General features: G+C 45.6%; 1 protein-coding gene across 1 annotated transcript in view; it reads right to left on the bottom strand.

Moving 5' to 3' along the window:
- Positions 1-14,183, bottom strand: part of LOC117443241 (netrin-1-like) — a 99,576-nt gene that overhangs the window by 62,880 nt on the left and 22,513 nt on the right. The window contains exon 4 of the mRNA XM_071202558.1: positions 8,969-9,038. Coding sequence (XP_071058659.1) covers positions 8,969-9,038 — 70 coding nt within the window. The remainder of the gene's footprint in view (positions 1-8,968; positions 9,039-14,183) is intronic.

The raw sequence follows: 14,183 nt of genomic DNA on the forward strand, positions 1-14,183 counted from the left end.
AATAATTGTAAATGGCCATTGGTCACACCACCAGTTTGTTTTACTGTAAACTTGGAGGAAGCCTGCGTGCAGAGCAGACTGCTGCTGCAGCAGCTACACACCGACCCCGCCCCCCCCCCCCCTCTCCCTCACACGTGCGACTAAAGATGAACAAAGCGGCCGGCAGGTAAAAAGAGTTCCTCCTCGTGGAACTACTTCGAACATACAAGTCCAAAGGAAGTTAAATGCAAGCTCTGCGGAAAGACGTTGGTCTATCACAGCTCAACCTCAACAATGCGTTCGCATTGAAGAAAGACGCAGCACAGCCGGCCATTACCAACTTCACTTCAATGCCACGTCGTTGTGATGACATGCTTGTTTGTTGTTTGTACTGTTAAACATGTTCTAGTAAAGAAAACACCGGAATTCCTTTACGGAGTTTTTTTTTTTTTTTTCCTTTTTTTTTTCTCCCGCGGGGGTGGGGGGGGGGGGGGGGTCGAATAATCGATTATTATTCGCCAGGGCTGCCGAATAATCGATTTTGATCATGGTCAGTTTCTGGCAACCCTAGTAGTGATACAGGTGGACTATGCTACGGTTTAGTTTCTGTTGCTGGTGTGTAAGACAGGTAGTGCCTTAATGCAGCTGTCCAATTCGTTTTTAAACTACGGTATGCTCAAGGGGATGCTTACCGTTTGGGACAAAACATATGTTAGTATTTATTGCAGTGTATAGCTATGTTTTGATACGGAGCATCACGGGTCAGTCATATCAATCTGCAGACAGAAGTCCAGTCGATTCAACATGAGCGGTGGCCAAGCAATACGAGTATTTTTAAATCAATAAAGTATATTTTACATTTTTCGGTCAAGTCTTTGGTTTATTTAGTACGCAGCTGTTTCTCCGTGATCACCCTGTCGATGTTCTTTGTTCCACGATCCCCCGCCTCGCTGCACATTATCCCTTATGGACCGGGGGAAACTGTTCGCTCCACGGTATTCCAGTGAGATGCTGGAAGTCTGCATGTTGGGATGGCAACACGATGTTCACTGTTATGATCCGTGTTCGTTTTCCCTTTTTGATTTTGGCCCGTCAAGATCAAAAGTGTTCACCCCGTGTTGTTGCTTCCTGTTTGATCCCCACCTGGGTCTTGTTCGCGTGATTAGTCGTGTGTGCATTTCAGTTCTGGTTTCTCTTTCAGTCTTTGCGAGTCTTAGATTTTGTTCTGAGCGATTGAATGTTTTGCCTTGCCTTGTTTTACTTTGTTTGCCTAGTTCCGCAAATAAAGGACTTCTGATTTCAGCCCGTGTTCTGCATGTGGGTCCTGTGTACCTTGCCTTGTTGCAGCATATTCGATTGAACCATCGAGTCACCAGTATGGGTCACCAGTGTCCCCTTGTTGCCCTGACTTGTTAACTAGTCTGTCAAAAAGGCCACTTGTTGCTGACAAAGGCTGACGAGTAGAAGACAGATGCCAAACCCCAGCAGGATGTCCTTTCACCTGCCTTGACACTGAAATGTACTCTCATCAATACTCTCGGCAAGTTTTACCTCCAGTGAGAACTTCAGGTCCTCAAAAGGGATTTAAGGTTTTATGGAGTCAGACTAGGGACTTTGTGCATTCCATAAAGGGCGAATACAGTCTGTGCTGTACGCGACGACCTCTAAGACCTCTAATACAGTCAGGACTGTACGTGACGACCTCTAATACAGTCAGGACTGTACGCGACGACCTCTAAGACCTCTAATACAGTCAGGACTGTACGCGACGACCTCTAAGACCTCTAATACAGTCAGGACTGTACGCGACGACCTCTAAGACCTCTAATACAGTCAGGACTGTACGCGACGACCTCTAAGACCTCTAATACAGTCAGGACTGTACGCGACGACCTCTAAGACCTCTAATACAGTCAGGACTGTACGTGACGACCTCTAAGACAGTCAGGACTGTACGTGACGACCTCTAAGACCTCTAATACAGTCAGGACTGTACGTGACGACCTCTACGACCTCTAATACAGTCAGGACTGTATGTGACGACCTCTACGACCTCTAATACAGTCAGGACTGTACGCGACGACCTCTAAGACCTCTAATACAGTCAGGACTGTACGTGACGACCTCTACGACCTCTAATACAGTCAGGACTGTACATGACGACCTCTAAGACCTCTAATACAGTCAGGACTGTACGTGACGACCTCTACGACCTCTAATACAGTCAGGACTGTACGAGACGACCTCTAAGACCTCTAATACAGTCAGGACTGTACACGACGACCTCTAAGACCTCTAATACAGTCAGGACTGTACGTGACGACCTCTAAGACCTCTAATACAGTCAGGACTGTACGTGACGACCTCTAATACAGTCAGGACTGTACGTGACGACCTCTAATACAGTCAGGACTGTACGTGACGACCTCTACGACCTCTAATACAGTCAGGACTGTACATGACGACCTCTACGACCTCTAATACAGTCAGGACTGTACGTGACGACCTCTAATACAGTCAGGACTGTACGTGACGACCTCTACGACCTCTAATACAGTCAGGACTGTACATGACGACCTCTACGACCTCTAATACAGTCAGGACTGTACGTGACGACCTCTAATACAGTCAGGACTGTACGTGACGACCTCTAAGACCTCTAATACAGTCAGGACTGTACGTGACGACCTCTAATACAGTCAGGACTGTACGTGACGACCTCTAATACAGTCAGGACTGTACGTGACGACCTCTAAGACAGTCAGGACTGTACGTGACGACCTCTACGACCTCTAATACAGTCAGGACTGTACGTGACGACCTCTAAGACAGTCAGGACTGTACATGACGACCTCTAATACAGTCAGGACTGTACGTGACGACCTCTACGACCTCTAATACAGTCAGGACTGTACGTGACGACCTCTACGACCTCTAAGACAGTCAGGACTGTACGAGACGACCTCTAATACCTCTAAGACAGTCAGGACTGTACGTGACGACCTCTACGACCTCTAATACAGTCAGGACTGTACACGACGACCTCTAAAACAATACGTGTTTGAGTAGTTCAGTATTGCGCAGCCTTGTCGACAGATGCTGAACCGTACCGACTGAATGATGCAGCGCGGCTTCAGACTCGGAGAAAGATAGCATTCCTGCACACGTGTTGTTGATTCAGGACCAATCACCTGTCAGCGTGTGATCCTGCTCCTATCAGCAGCCCTGACGTGTGTGTCACTTCAGACGGCCTGCTCGCAGGGAAAGACAACTCTAAAGGATCCCAGAGACGCGTCCTGACTGCAGTTGGTTTAGTGGATGTTTCAGAGACAGACAGACTGTCGGGAAGTGAAGCTCTGCGAGGTGACGTGTGTGTGAGGAGGGTAGTGTGTGACTACAGTACACACACACACACACACACACACACACACACACACACACACCTTTAACGTTACATGAAAGGCACTTGATCCTCTGGTCTCGCTGTAAAGCATGTGGAGGTTACGCAATGCTTTCATAACACCTGTATCGTAGAGGTTACAGAAGGGCCATTATTACGCTGTTTTTAACGGTACTTAAAAAACAAAGCGTTTATTCGTTTCTACATTTATAGTCTGCATTTTATTTATTATTTTAGTTCATATTTGTGGATTTGTGCATTTTTTGGAGCTCTGATGGAGTCAGGACTCAGAGAGACACGAGGAGAGCTGGAGCTCTGATGGAGTCAGGACTCGGAGACACGAGGAGAGCTGGGGCTCTGATGGAGTCAGGACTCGGAGACACGAGGAGAGCTGGGGCTCTGATGGAGTCAGGACTCGGAGACACGAGGAGAGCTGGGGCTCTGATGGAGTCAGGACTCAGAGACACGAGGAGACAGGACTCAGAGACACGAGGAGAGCTGGAGCTCTGATGGAGTCAGGACTCAGAGACACGAGGAGAGATGGAGCTCTGATGGAGTCAGGACTCAGAGACACGAGGAGAGCTGGAGCTCTGATGGAGTCAGGACTCAGAGACACGAGGAGAGCTGGAGCTCTGATGGAGTCAGGACTCAAAGAGACGAGGAGAGCTGGAGCTCTGATGGAGTCAGGACTCGGAGACACGAGGAGAGCTGGAGCTCTGATGGAGTCAGGACTCGGAGACACGAGGAGAGCTGGAGCTCTGATGGAGTCAGGACTCGGAGACACGAGGAGAGCTGGAGCTCTGATGGAGTCAGGACTCAGAGACACGAGGAGAGCTGGAGCTCTGATGGAGTCAGGACTCGGAGACACGAGGAGAGCTGGGGCTCTGATGGAGTCAGGACTCAGAGACACGAGGAGACAGGACTCAGAGACACGAGGAGAGCTGGAGCTCTGATGGAGTCAGGACTCAGAGACACGAGGAGAGATGGAGCTCTGATGGAGTCAGGACTCAGAGACACGAGGAGAGCTGGAGCTCTGATGGAGTCAGGACTCAGAGAGACGAGGAGAGCTGGAGCTCTGATGGAGTCAGGACTCAGAGACACGAGGAGAGCTGGAGCTCTGATGGAGTCAGGACTCAAAGAGACGAGGAGAGCTGGAGCTCTGATGGAGTCAGGACTCAGAGACACGAGGAGAGCTGGAGCTCTGGTGGAGTCAGGACTCAGAGACACGAGGAGAGCTGGAGCTCTGATGGAGTCAGGACTCAAAGAGACGAGGAGAGCTGGAGCTCTGGTGGAGTCAGGACTCAGAGACACGAGGAGAGCTGGAGCTCTGATGGAGTCAGGACTCAGAGAGACGAGGAGAGCTGGAGCTCTGATGGAGTCAGGACTCAGAGACACGAGGAGAGCTGGAGCTCTGATGGAGTCAGGACTCAGAGAGACGAGGAGAGCTGGAGCTCTGGTGGAGTCAGGACTCAGAGACACGAGGAGAGCTGGAGCTCTGATGGAGTCAGGACTCAGAGAGACACGAGGAGAGCTGGAGCTCTGATGGAGTCAGGACTCAGAGAGACGAGGAGAGATGGAGCTCTGATGGAGTCAGGACTCAGAGACACGAGGAGAGCTGGAGCTCTGATGGAGTCAGGACTCAGAGAGACACGAGGAGAGCTGGAGCTCTGATGGAGTCAGGACTCGGAGACACGAGGAGAGCTGGAGCTCTGATGGAGTCAGGACTCAGAGAGACGAGGAGAGCTGGGGCTCTGATGGAGTCAGGACTCAGAGAGACGAGGAGAGCTGGAGCTCTGATGGGGTCAGGACTCAGAGACACGAGGAGAGCTGGAGCTCTGATGGAGTCAGGACTCAGAGACACGAGGAGAGCTGGAGCTCTGATGGAGTCAGGACTCAGAGACACGAGGAGAGCTGGAGCTCTGATGGAGTCAGGACTCAGAGAGACGAGGAGAACTGACACGACAGGTGGTGTGTCACGAGTTGACACTGCGGTTGCCAAAGAGTGTAATAATCAACATTCTTCATCAGCGAGACTAAACAATTATGGACCCTGAATCTAACTAGAGCTCTCGTCCGTAGGAAAGAACCGACGTCCCTGAACAGTCAACATGGCGGCTTGTGCTCGGTCACAGACTGGCATCAACAATGCGCCCAAGCTGCCCCTCCTTCAGAGAGAGCGATACCCAGGCCGGAGACCTGAGCCGCGGGAAAGGAGACGGTGAGAGGACAGAACGATGAAGGTTGAATACCTAACCAAATGATTCCCTCACAGTAATTATATGACTAAACATAAATGCTGTTTTTGTGCCGGCCTCTGAAACCAGTTTTGATTGCAAGTGATCAATTAACTCCGTTATAAATAAGTCACCCACTCGCTGATTTGCTCCGAACAATAATGTAGATTTTAATACATAAATAATAAATGATAAAACATGAATCCATATTTAAGGTAATTGCAAGGTAATAAGTGACAGCCATGACTTCACTATGTTCTGTAATTGTTCAAAAGGTAGTTGAAACACAGTGTTGTTGTTTACGTCGGTAAGATAGGTAGGTAGGTAAACAGATTCATAATATATGTATATCTAGTGTGCGTACTTATACTCTTGGTATCCAGCAATTACGAAAAGTAATTTTCTCATGTCATGTCCTTTTATCCTTTTTCAAAATCTAGTAATATATATATAATATATATATAATATATATATTACTCTGAAATAATGCCAACACATGTACTTTTACTGAGGTTAGATCGCACTTGCAGTAATTGACCTGCAGTATTGTTCCTGTGTGCAAATACTACTGAAGTACAAGGTCTGAATACTTGTTCCACCTCTCATAATGAAGAGGAAATAACGTGTGTATGCTTAGCCATTAAACTGAGTTATAATCTGAAGTATTACCAACACATAATAGAGCTTTAATGGATGGACTATTATTACGTTTGATTGTCTGGAAGTAGTTCCTCTGGGATGACAGAGAAATCACTGCGAGTCACATCGTGTTCCCGAAGGACAGACGGCACGCATATATCATGATAATGCCGGAAAGCTGAAGTTAATCGTAAAGGATTTCTGCTGCGAAGCTCCAATAAATCATAAAAAGAGAGTTTCATAGAAAGTGGAATCAGCTGCACCGAAGACTCGTCTTTATTTCAGCCACCGCTCCGACAACACGGCGTTACGAGAGGAAGCGTGGCCTTTCTCTGATGAAGCACATTTGTCTCGGTAATGCCCACGCATTAAAGCGAGCGCTACGATCCGTCCGACGCACGTTTCACACAATAAATATGTCGATCACGCATCACTGCAGCAGCTGGGATTGTGATGAGGGGAACAACAAAGCATTTCTGCAAACAAATCTCCACGTAAGGAATCCGTGGACGAATCTCCGGACCGCTTGTAAACACTGATTTTTCACTCAACAACATTTTGGGGACGCTTTCATCCACAGCAACGCCGTCACCTTGGTGTCACACAAACAAGTAAAGCATCAAAGCAATGGCAGCCAATATGAGAGGGATTTAAAGTCCTTTGATCACGTTGTATACGAGACGAACAGCAGAGCTGAGGAATTAGTATGTGTGACTGGGTTTTAATGAAACGTGTCAGAGGCAGTTTGATAACAGTTCTGCTTCGTGGACGTTTTCATCCATCGATGTTTTCTAGATTCCTTGTTGTCACGGTTTTAGTTTTGTGTGTCATGGGTTTTGTTTTGCTGTTCTGTCCTCCTGTCGTTAGTTTCCCTGGTGTGTCTGATTGTGTTCACCTGTTGCCCTTGTGTTTCTCCTCCTGTCGTTAGTTTCCCTGGTGTGTCTGATTGTGTTCACCTGTTGCCCTCGTGTTTCTCCTCCTGTCGTTAGTTTCCCTGGTGTGTCTGATTGTGTTCACCTGTTGCCCTCGTGTTTCTCCTCCTGTCGTTAGTTTCCCTGGTGTGTCTGATTGTGTTCACCTGTTGCCCTCGTGTTTCTCCTCCTGTCGTTAGTTTCCCTGGTGTGTCTGATTGTGTTCACCTGTTGCCCTCGTGTTTCTCCTCCTGTCGTTAGTTTCCCTGGTGTGTCTGATTGTGTTCACCTGTTGCCCTCGTGTTTCTCCTCCTGTCGTTAGTTTCCCTGGTGTGTCTGATTGTGTTCACCTGTTGCCTTTGTGTTTCTCCTCCTGTCGTTAGTTTCCCTGGTGTGTCTGATTGTGTTCACCTGTTGCCCTCGTGTTTCTCCTCCTGTCGTTAGTTTCCCTGGTGTGTCTGATTGTGTTCACCTGTTGCCCTCGTGTTTCTCCTCCTGTCGTTAGTTTCCCTGGTGTGTCTGATTGTCTGATTGTGTTCACCTGTTGCCCTTGTGTTTCTCCTCCTGTCGTTAGTTTCCCTGGTGTGTCTGATTGTCTGATTGTGTTCACCTGTTGCCCTCGTGTTTCTCCTCCCCTGCCCGGCTGTTTCTCGTCTCGTGATTACCCCTCCCTGTATTTAGGTTGTGTTCCAATAGTCCATTTAGCTTAGGAACCTTCCTAACCGAGTGAAATGACCCGGAAGTCCCTCAGTGGCAGCAGCCATGATAAGTGCCGTTCCAATTCTCTACATGAAAGGAAAGGAGGTTTCAAGCTTCCTTTATAACCTCCTTTAGCTTAGGAACCACTGGACCTCCCTTGACGAAAGGAGAGGAGAAAATGCTGCCCCACAATGCATTGCAGCCGCAGCATTTGCCGTCACTCAACAGTCGGCCGTTCACGGAAATAACCGATTATGACCAGTCTCTTCTCCTAAATCCTTTTGAATTCTCCTATCCACTATCCCAGGGGTGGGGAACCTTTTTCCTCTCAAGGGCCATTTCAATGTTTCCAACATCCTCCGAGGGCCGTACAAATGATTGACCTCTGCTTAAAAATACTAAAATCACAGCCCACTCATTTCACCTTTCTTTCATTCTGTGCAAAGAAAAAGCACCTCTTAATCCAGATATCTCACCATGACTCACGCATACGTGCACAGTGTGGCGTGACCACCCAAACTGAAATATATGGACACAAGATGTGTGCAAATGTATTTAGTTTCCTATCCATGTGAACATGATTTAAGTGGGGGGGGGGGGACCTCACCTCCTCTAGGGGGGTCCGGGGGCATGCTCCCCCGGGAAGATTTTTTTTAAAATGTTGAGTTAAAAGCATCAATCTGGTGCACTTTGAGAGCAACATGAGGAGATCTATGGACACATCTCTCAACACCCATATGAAACAGAACTGGAAGCAGATTTTCTTTTTCTTTATGGATATTTTACAAATCACTCTCCTTTTAAACTGTATTCTTGTTTATTAATAACAACTTTTTTTACTGTCATATAGTATTTTATACCTGTTTACTTTATTCTCTTATTGTTTTATAACTATAATGATCATATAAAGATGTGCCTTTACCTCACTGGTTGGAGAAAAAGCTTCTTATATTCGTTAGCAGAGCTAGCTAACCAGATGCTAATAACAACAACGTTATTGACTGTATGCTCAGTATGTCAGATGAACATATCGCCACTGGGCTTTCAGCTAAAGACACAGCCACGCAGAAACTGCGGCATGTGTACGGCTCCTTATGGGTACTGACATTTGTGGAAGTGGCGAAGCGGCGTTCTGGTGCTCTGCTCTCCGTCAGAACCATGGTCAGAACTGCATCCCTGTCAGACGAGACATATACCACGTGATGACACGTTAGGCTCGTGATGTGTTCATGGTCACTGACATTGGCTAGGAAAAACAGGGACTCGCTTGTTTAATTTTTTTGCGGTCTAGATTTCTTTTGTTTTTTGCGTATATTTATAAATTACCTCGAGGGCCGTAGCGAAAGGTCTCGCGGGCCGTAGCGAAAGGTCTCGCGGGCCGTATACGGCCCGGGGGCCGGAGGTTCCCCACCCCTGCACTATCCCTTAACCCTGTGACGTTTCACTCAGAGGTCAAGGAATAGGAGATAGGGTTAGAATTTAGGAGCTGATTTTTGGATTATCGGAACGCAACCTTAGTCTTGTCTCTTCCTGTGTTCTGTGTCGGTTCATTGTTTGTCTTTCCCTTCATGTCACGCTCCATGTCTGTCCTTGAAGTTTTGGTCCTGGATTATTTACTCGTGCTCCCCTGTTTTGGTAATGCTAACGTTGTCTCTTGTTTTCTTTTGTCATCGGCTTTTTTTTGTAAATTAAAGCTTGCTTTTTGTTAATACTGCATTTGGGTCCTACCTTTTCCACGCACCCGGACACTTGTTGCCACTCTTGGATATTAGGCATTGGTTCCTTTCCAAGCTGAAGGTAATCATGACAACGGTTGCGACAGTCCAGTCAATCGTTTACAGAGCTATAAGTTAATGAAGTTATCAGAAACACGCTATATACTCTTAACGAGGCTATAGCGTCCCTCCCAACGTTGGAATTAAAGGGAAAATATCAACTTTCTTTAATTAGACAATCATTTAAATTACCGGTACCAAATGTGTCAGCCAATAACTGTCGGTTAGCTATCCTGGCTCCAAAATGGTGGAATGAGCTCCCATTGACCAGGACAGCAGAAAGCTTACACACCTTCCAGACTGAAAACTCATCTCTTTAGACTCCACTTCGAGCAATAGAACTATTAACAAAGCACTTATATACTAATAAAGGACTGGCTTATCTAAAGCCAGTTGAGTAGCACTTGAAATGTTTAGCTCTATGAAGCCTGATGTACTTTATGATTCTGTTTTCTTCAAGTTTGTATTTTGTTGGTCGAACGCACTTATTGTAAGTCGCTTTGGATAAAAGCGTCAGCTAAATGCAATGTAATGTAATGTAATGTCGCCTCTGGAGAACAAGAACCCGGAGAAAACCTAATATATATCCATAAACATTCATCTGTTTTTCATCTTGCAATTAATGTATTTATCTAAAAAAGTTATCACTGTAATAAACAGTATTTAATTTCATCTTACTGTACAATATTTAACTTTACATTCTGTTCCTGTATATCAAATTCTATTTACGTGTACATAGACTTCTTGCACTAGCTTGTGACATTAAAACCTTTGATCTTGAATTGAAAAAATGTATTTATTTATTTTGTATTTATTGATTCCTTAGCAAAAGAGAAACTCAAACGTTAGTTCGCTATATGGCTTATTTGTTTGAATTACTGAAGCCATTCTTTGTCTCCACGCTCCACGTCTTTTACCTCCGAGGGTTGTTCTGGCACCAAATCATGGCTGCCAATATTGGGCGTGAAGAATCCCAAGATGCATTCGACAGCATTAAGTTAAGATCGGAGGAACCTTATTGATCCCAAATTGTGAAACGTTTGCGTTGCAGCAGCATCAAAACAAAACAAGGCATTGAATGTAGACATTAAACTCATGGCCGTGTCCTTCTGGCACATGCATCACAAATCTCATGTCTGGCCATCAAGAAATCATGATGGCGATGCAATGTTGTCAATTTAGACCAATGTGTGGTTATTGACTGACCAAATGCAGCAGCCACACTCTTCAAAACATCCTTTCAGAAGCCTTTAGGTGACGAGACATCGATTTGAAAACTAACGAGAACTTCACGAGCTGATGCTGAAAGGCTAACGGAACCGTTTAGCCGCATCTGCTAAACGGCTAAAGGACATTACATGCTATCAATGTAGTGATTCCACCATCACGGCCAATTTGGCAGCAACACCTCTGGTCCCTGTGTGGGTGTGTGTGTGTGTGTGTGTGTGTGTGTGTGTGTGTGTGTGTGTGTGTGTGTGTGTGTGTGTGTGTGTGTGTGTGTGTGTGTGTGTGTGTGTGCTCTGCTCCCATAACAGCACGCAGAGAAACACGATGAGCCATCACTCAGCTCACCTTTCACCTCCGAGGATCTGCCAAACCACACCAGAGTGCTCTTTGTGCCCCGAGACCAGATAAGAGATGAAAAGGTAGAAGCGGAACTAATGAATTGAGTTATCCCCGAGATGAGAGGCTATCTGAAGCCATCTCCACTTCACTGAGCTGAGCGCGTTGCTATACGTCCGAGAGAAAGTCCTCAGGTCGCTTTGATGGTCTGATTTTAGCCCAAAGTAATCTGGTCTTCTCGATGTTTCAGCCATATGTTAGAGTCTAGAAGTTATAAGTATTTTTCTGTCCTTTACCTTAAACAACATTTCAGAATCAGAAACAGGGTTATTGCCAAGTAGGTTTCCACATACGAGAAATTAGCCTATGATGCGTTGCTATACGTCTGAGAGAAAGTCCTCAGGTCGCTTTGATGGTCTGATTTTAGCCCAAAGTAAACTAGTCTTCTCAATGTTTCAGCCATATGTTAGAGTCTGGAAGCTATGCATCTTTTTCTGTCCTTTACCTCAAACAACATTTCAGAATCAAGATCAGAAACAGGTTTATTGTTAAGTAGGTTTACACATACGAGAAATTAGCCTATGATGCGTTGCTATACGTCTGAGAGAAAGTCCTCAGGTCACTTTGATGGTCTGATTTTAGCCCAAAGTAAACTGTTCTTCTCGATGTTTCAGCCATATGTTAGAGTCTAGAAGTTATAAGTATTTTTCTGTCCTTTACCTTAAACTACATTTCAGAATCAGAAACAGGGTTATTGCCAAGTAGGTGTACACATACGAGGAATTAGCCTTTGATGCGTTGCTATACGTCTGAGAGAAAGTCCTCAGGTCGCTTTGATGGTCTGATTTTAGCCCAAAGTAAACTGTTCTTCTCGATGTTTCAGCCATATGTTAGAGTCTAGAAGTTATAAGTATTTTTCTGTCCTTTACCTCAAACAACATTTCAGAATCAGAAACAGGGTTATTGCCAAGTACGTGTACACATACGAGGAATTAGCCTTGGTGTATATGGTGCATACATAAACACAGTTGTAGAGTATACTATGACAAAATTACTAGGGATGCGATATTGTTTTTTTTAAACCGATACCGATAACTTCCTGCTTCTCAAGACCGATACCGATAACCGATAATAATATAATATATATATATATATATATATATTAAATGTACCTGTAGTTTTTGCACACCTGGTGGTAAGAGACTAGTAGTGAGCAAAGGACATGAGCATTACTACTGTGAACAAAGCAAAGCCAAGAACAGTTTTCTCTTCAAAGTGCCCAGATTTATTTTCCCAAACAAACTTCTTGCCTTTTTCAAAAGCCTCGTGGATAGGTGAAAGCCCCGGTGCCTTTGCAGCTGGCTTTGGATTCGCCGCTAGTTTAGCAGCGCAGGCGTCTTCGTACGCTTTTAACACACCATCGTAGCCATGGCGATGTTTCAGGCGACTGATCAGGTTGGAAGTATTATAGCTCGTTGCCTTCTCCCCTCCTCGTGGAACTTCTGCATTTGTTAATACAAATAGCAAGCGAACTTTCTCACTCTGAAACTTTGAAATAGTCCCATACTACCGACGACATGTTGTTTACTGTCCTGGCTTCACGGCCGCACGCCGTTTACGTCACAGCCAGGCACGAGTTAGGGAGCGCTGGCTTTGTGAAGAACTCCCCTCTTCCTAAACCACTAACACCACAGTGCTGGCTGTGCGGGAGGAGCCGAGTGAAAAACAAGCGCCCCTCATCCCAACCCACCCACACCGCAGGACTTCTTTCTTTTGTTTTACCCAAAAAATATATTGTATATTATCGGGGCTATTAATACTTTTATCGGGATGACGTCATAATTCCTAATATCGGGCCGATAATTATCGTGCACCATGAAAAATTACAATTAATTATGTGAGTATTGTGAAATTATTAAAAGCTGAAAGCATTTCAGGTCCTTCCTTCCTGCAGCGGTTAGACTGTAAAGCCATCATGGCCCCTGGTAGTCCCCCAAACATATAACAACAAAGAATATAACACCGCTTGTTGTGCAATATATACCTGGCTGTTATCTCAGGACTGTTACAGGATGTGTTTTTGGTAAATTGTGTACTTTCTTTCATTTCTTTTTGATCTAAAATACGTTTGTTTGCTTCTTAGTTAACATTAAGCTGTCTCTGGCTCTTTTCTTGCTGGAACAGACGCTCGTTTCCCGTCTGAATGTCTGAATCTGATACGAAGATGGGTGGCTTGTGTAAAAATCAGCAAATTGACCCAAAACGACGTCTTTATCACAACCCTATAATTTGTAAAAGCAGTTGTTCTCTACAAAAACAAGACACGATTCAGAGGTCACGTGACTGAGTGTCTCCTATCTTTGGCATCAGGGACCTGTGGTGTTTAGTGAGACTCTCAAAGCGTAGACTGGACAACCCGAGGCCACGCTCTTGTGTCGGGTGCTTGAGAAAGACACTAAATACTTATCAGCTCCGTTAGAGCGTCTGGAGATAAGTCTGACCTCTGACCTCCCAGGAATTCCCCCGTGCATATTAAGAATAGTCAACATTTTGGTTGGACACTTCCTTTAAGATGGCGATCTCAAGTTTCTGTTTGGCAGCTTTGTTGTTTCTCTTAAAGTTTGAGAAACCGGCTCGAGATCGCTAGAATTTGAAAATACACAACCGGAGAAAATCTGCCACTTCCTCACAGAGCCCCTCCCCCAACACACACGAACGCGCACATGACCAATGAGGGCACGAGACAAGTGTGTGCCCTGATGGAAGGCTGACAGGCAGGTAGGCCATTGTACTTTTTACAGCATCACGGCTTCTACAGATGACGTTTTTTTAATGGATTTGTTGTCAAAGCACTTCAGATATTCATTGCTATCAGGGATGTTAAGAGCATTCCATGGAATATAACAAAAAGTGTATCTCGAGCCGGTTTCTGAAACTTACCTACCCCACCTTTAAAGCCTAAAGAGGACGTTTTAAAGCCAAC

The sequence above is a fragment of the Pseudochaenichthys georgianus genome, unplaced genomic scaffold (genome assembly GCF_902827115.2).
Source record: "Pseudochaenichthys georgianus unplaced genomic scaffold, fPseGeo1.2 scaffold_562_arrow_ctg1, whole genome shotgun sequence".
In the NCBI taxonomy this organism is placed as follows: domain Eukaryota; kingdom Metazoa; phylum Chordata; class Actinopteri; order Perciformes; family Channichthyidae; genus Pseudochaenichthys; species Pseudochaenichthys georgianus.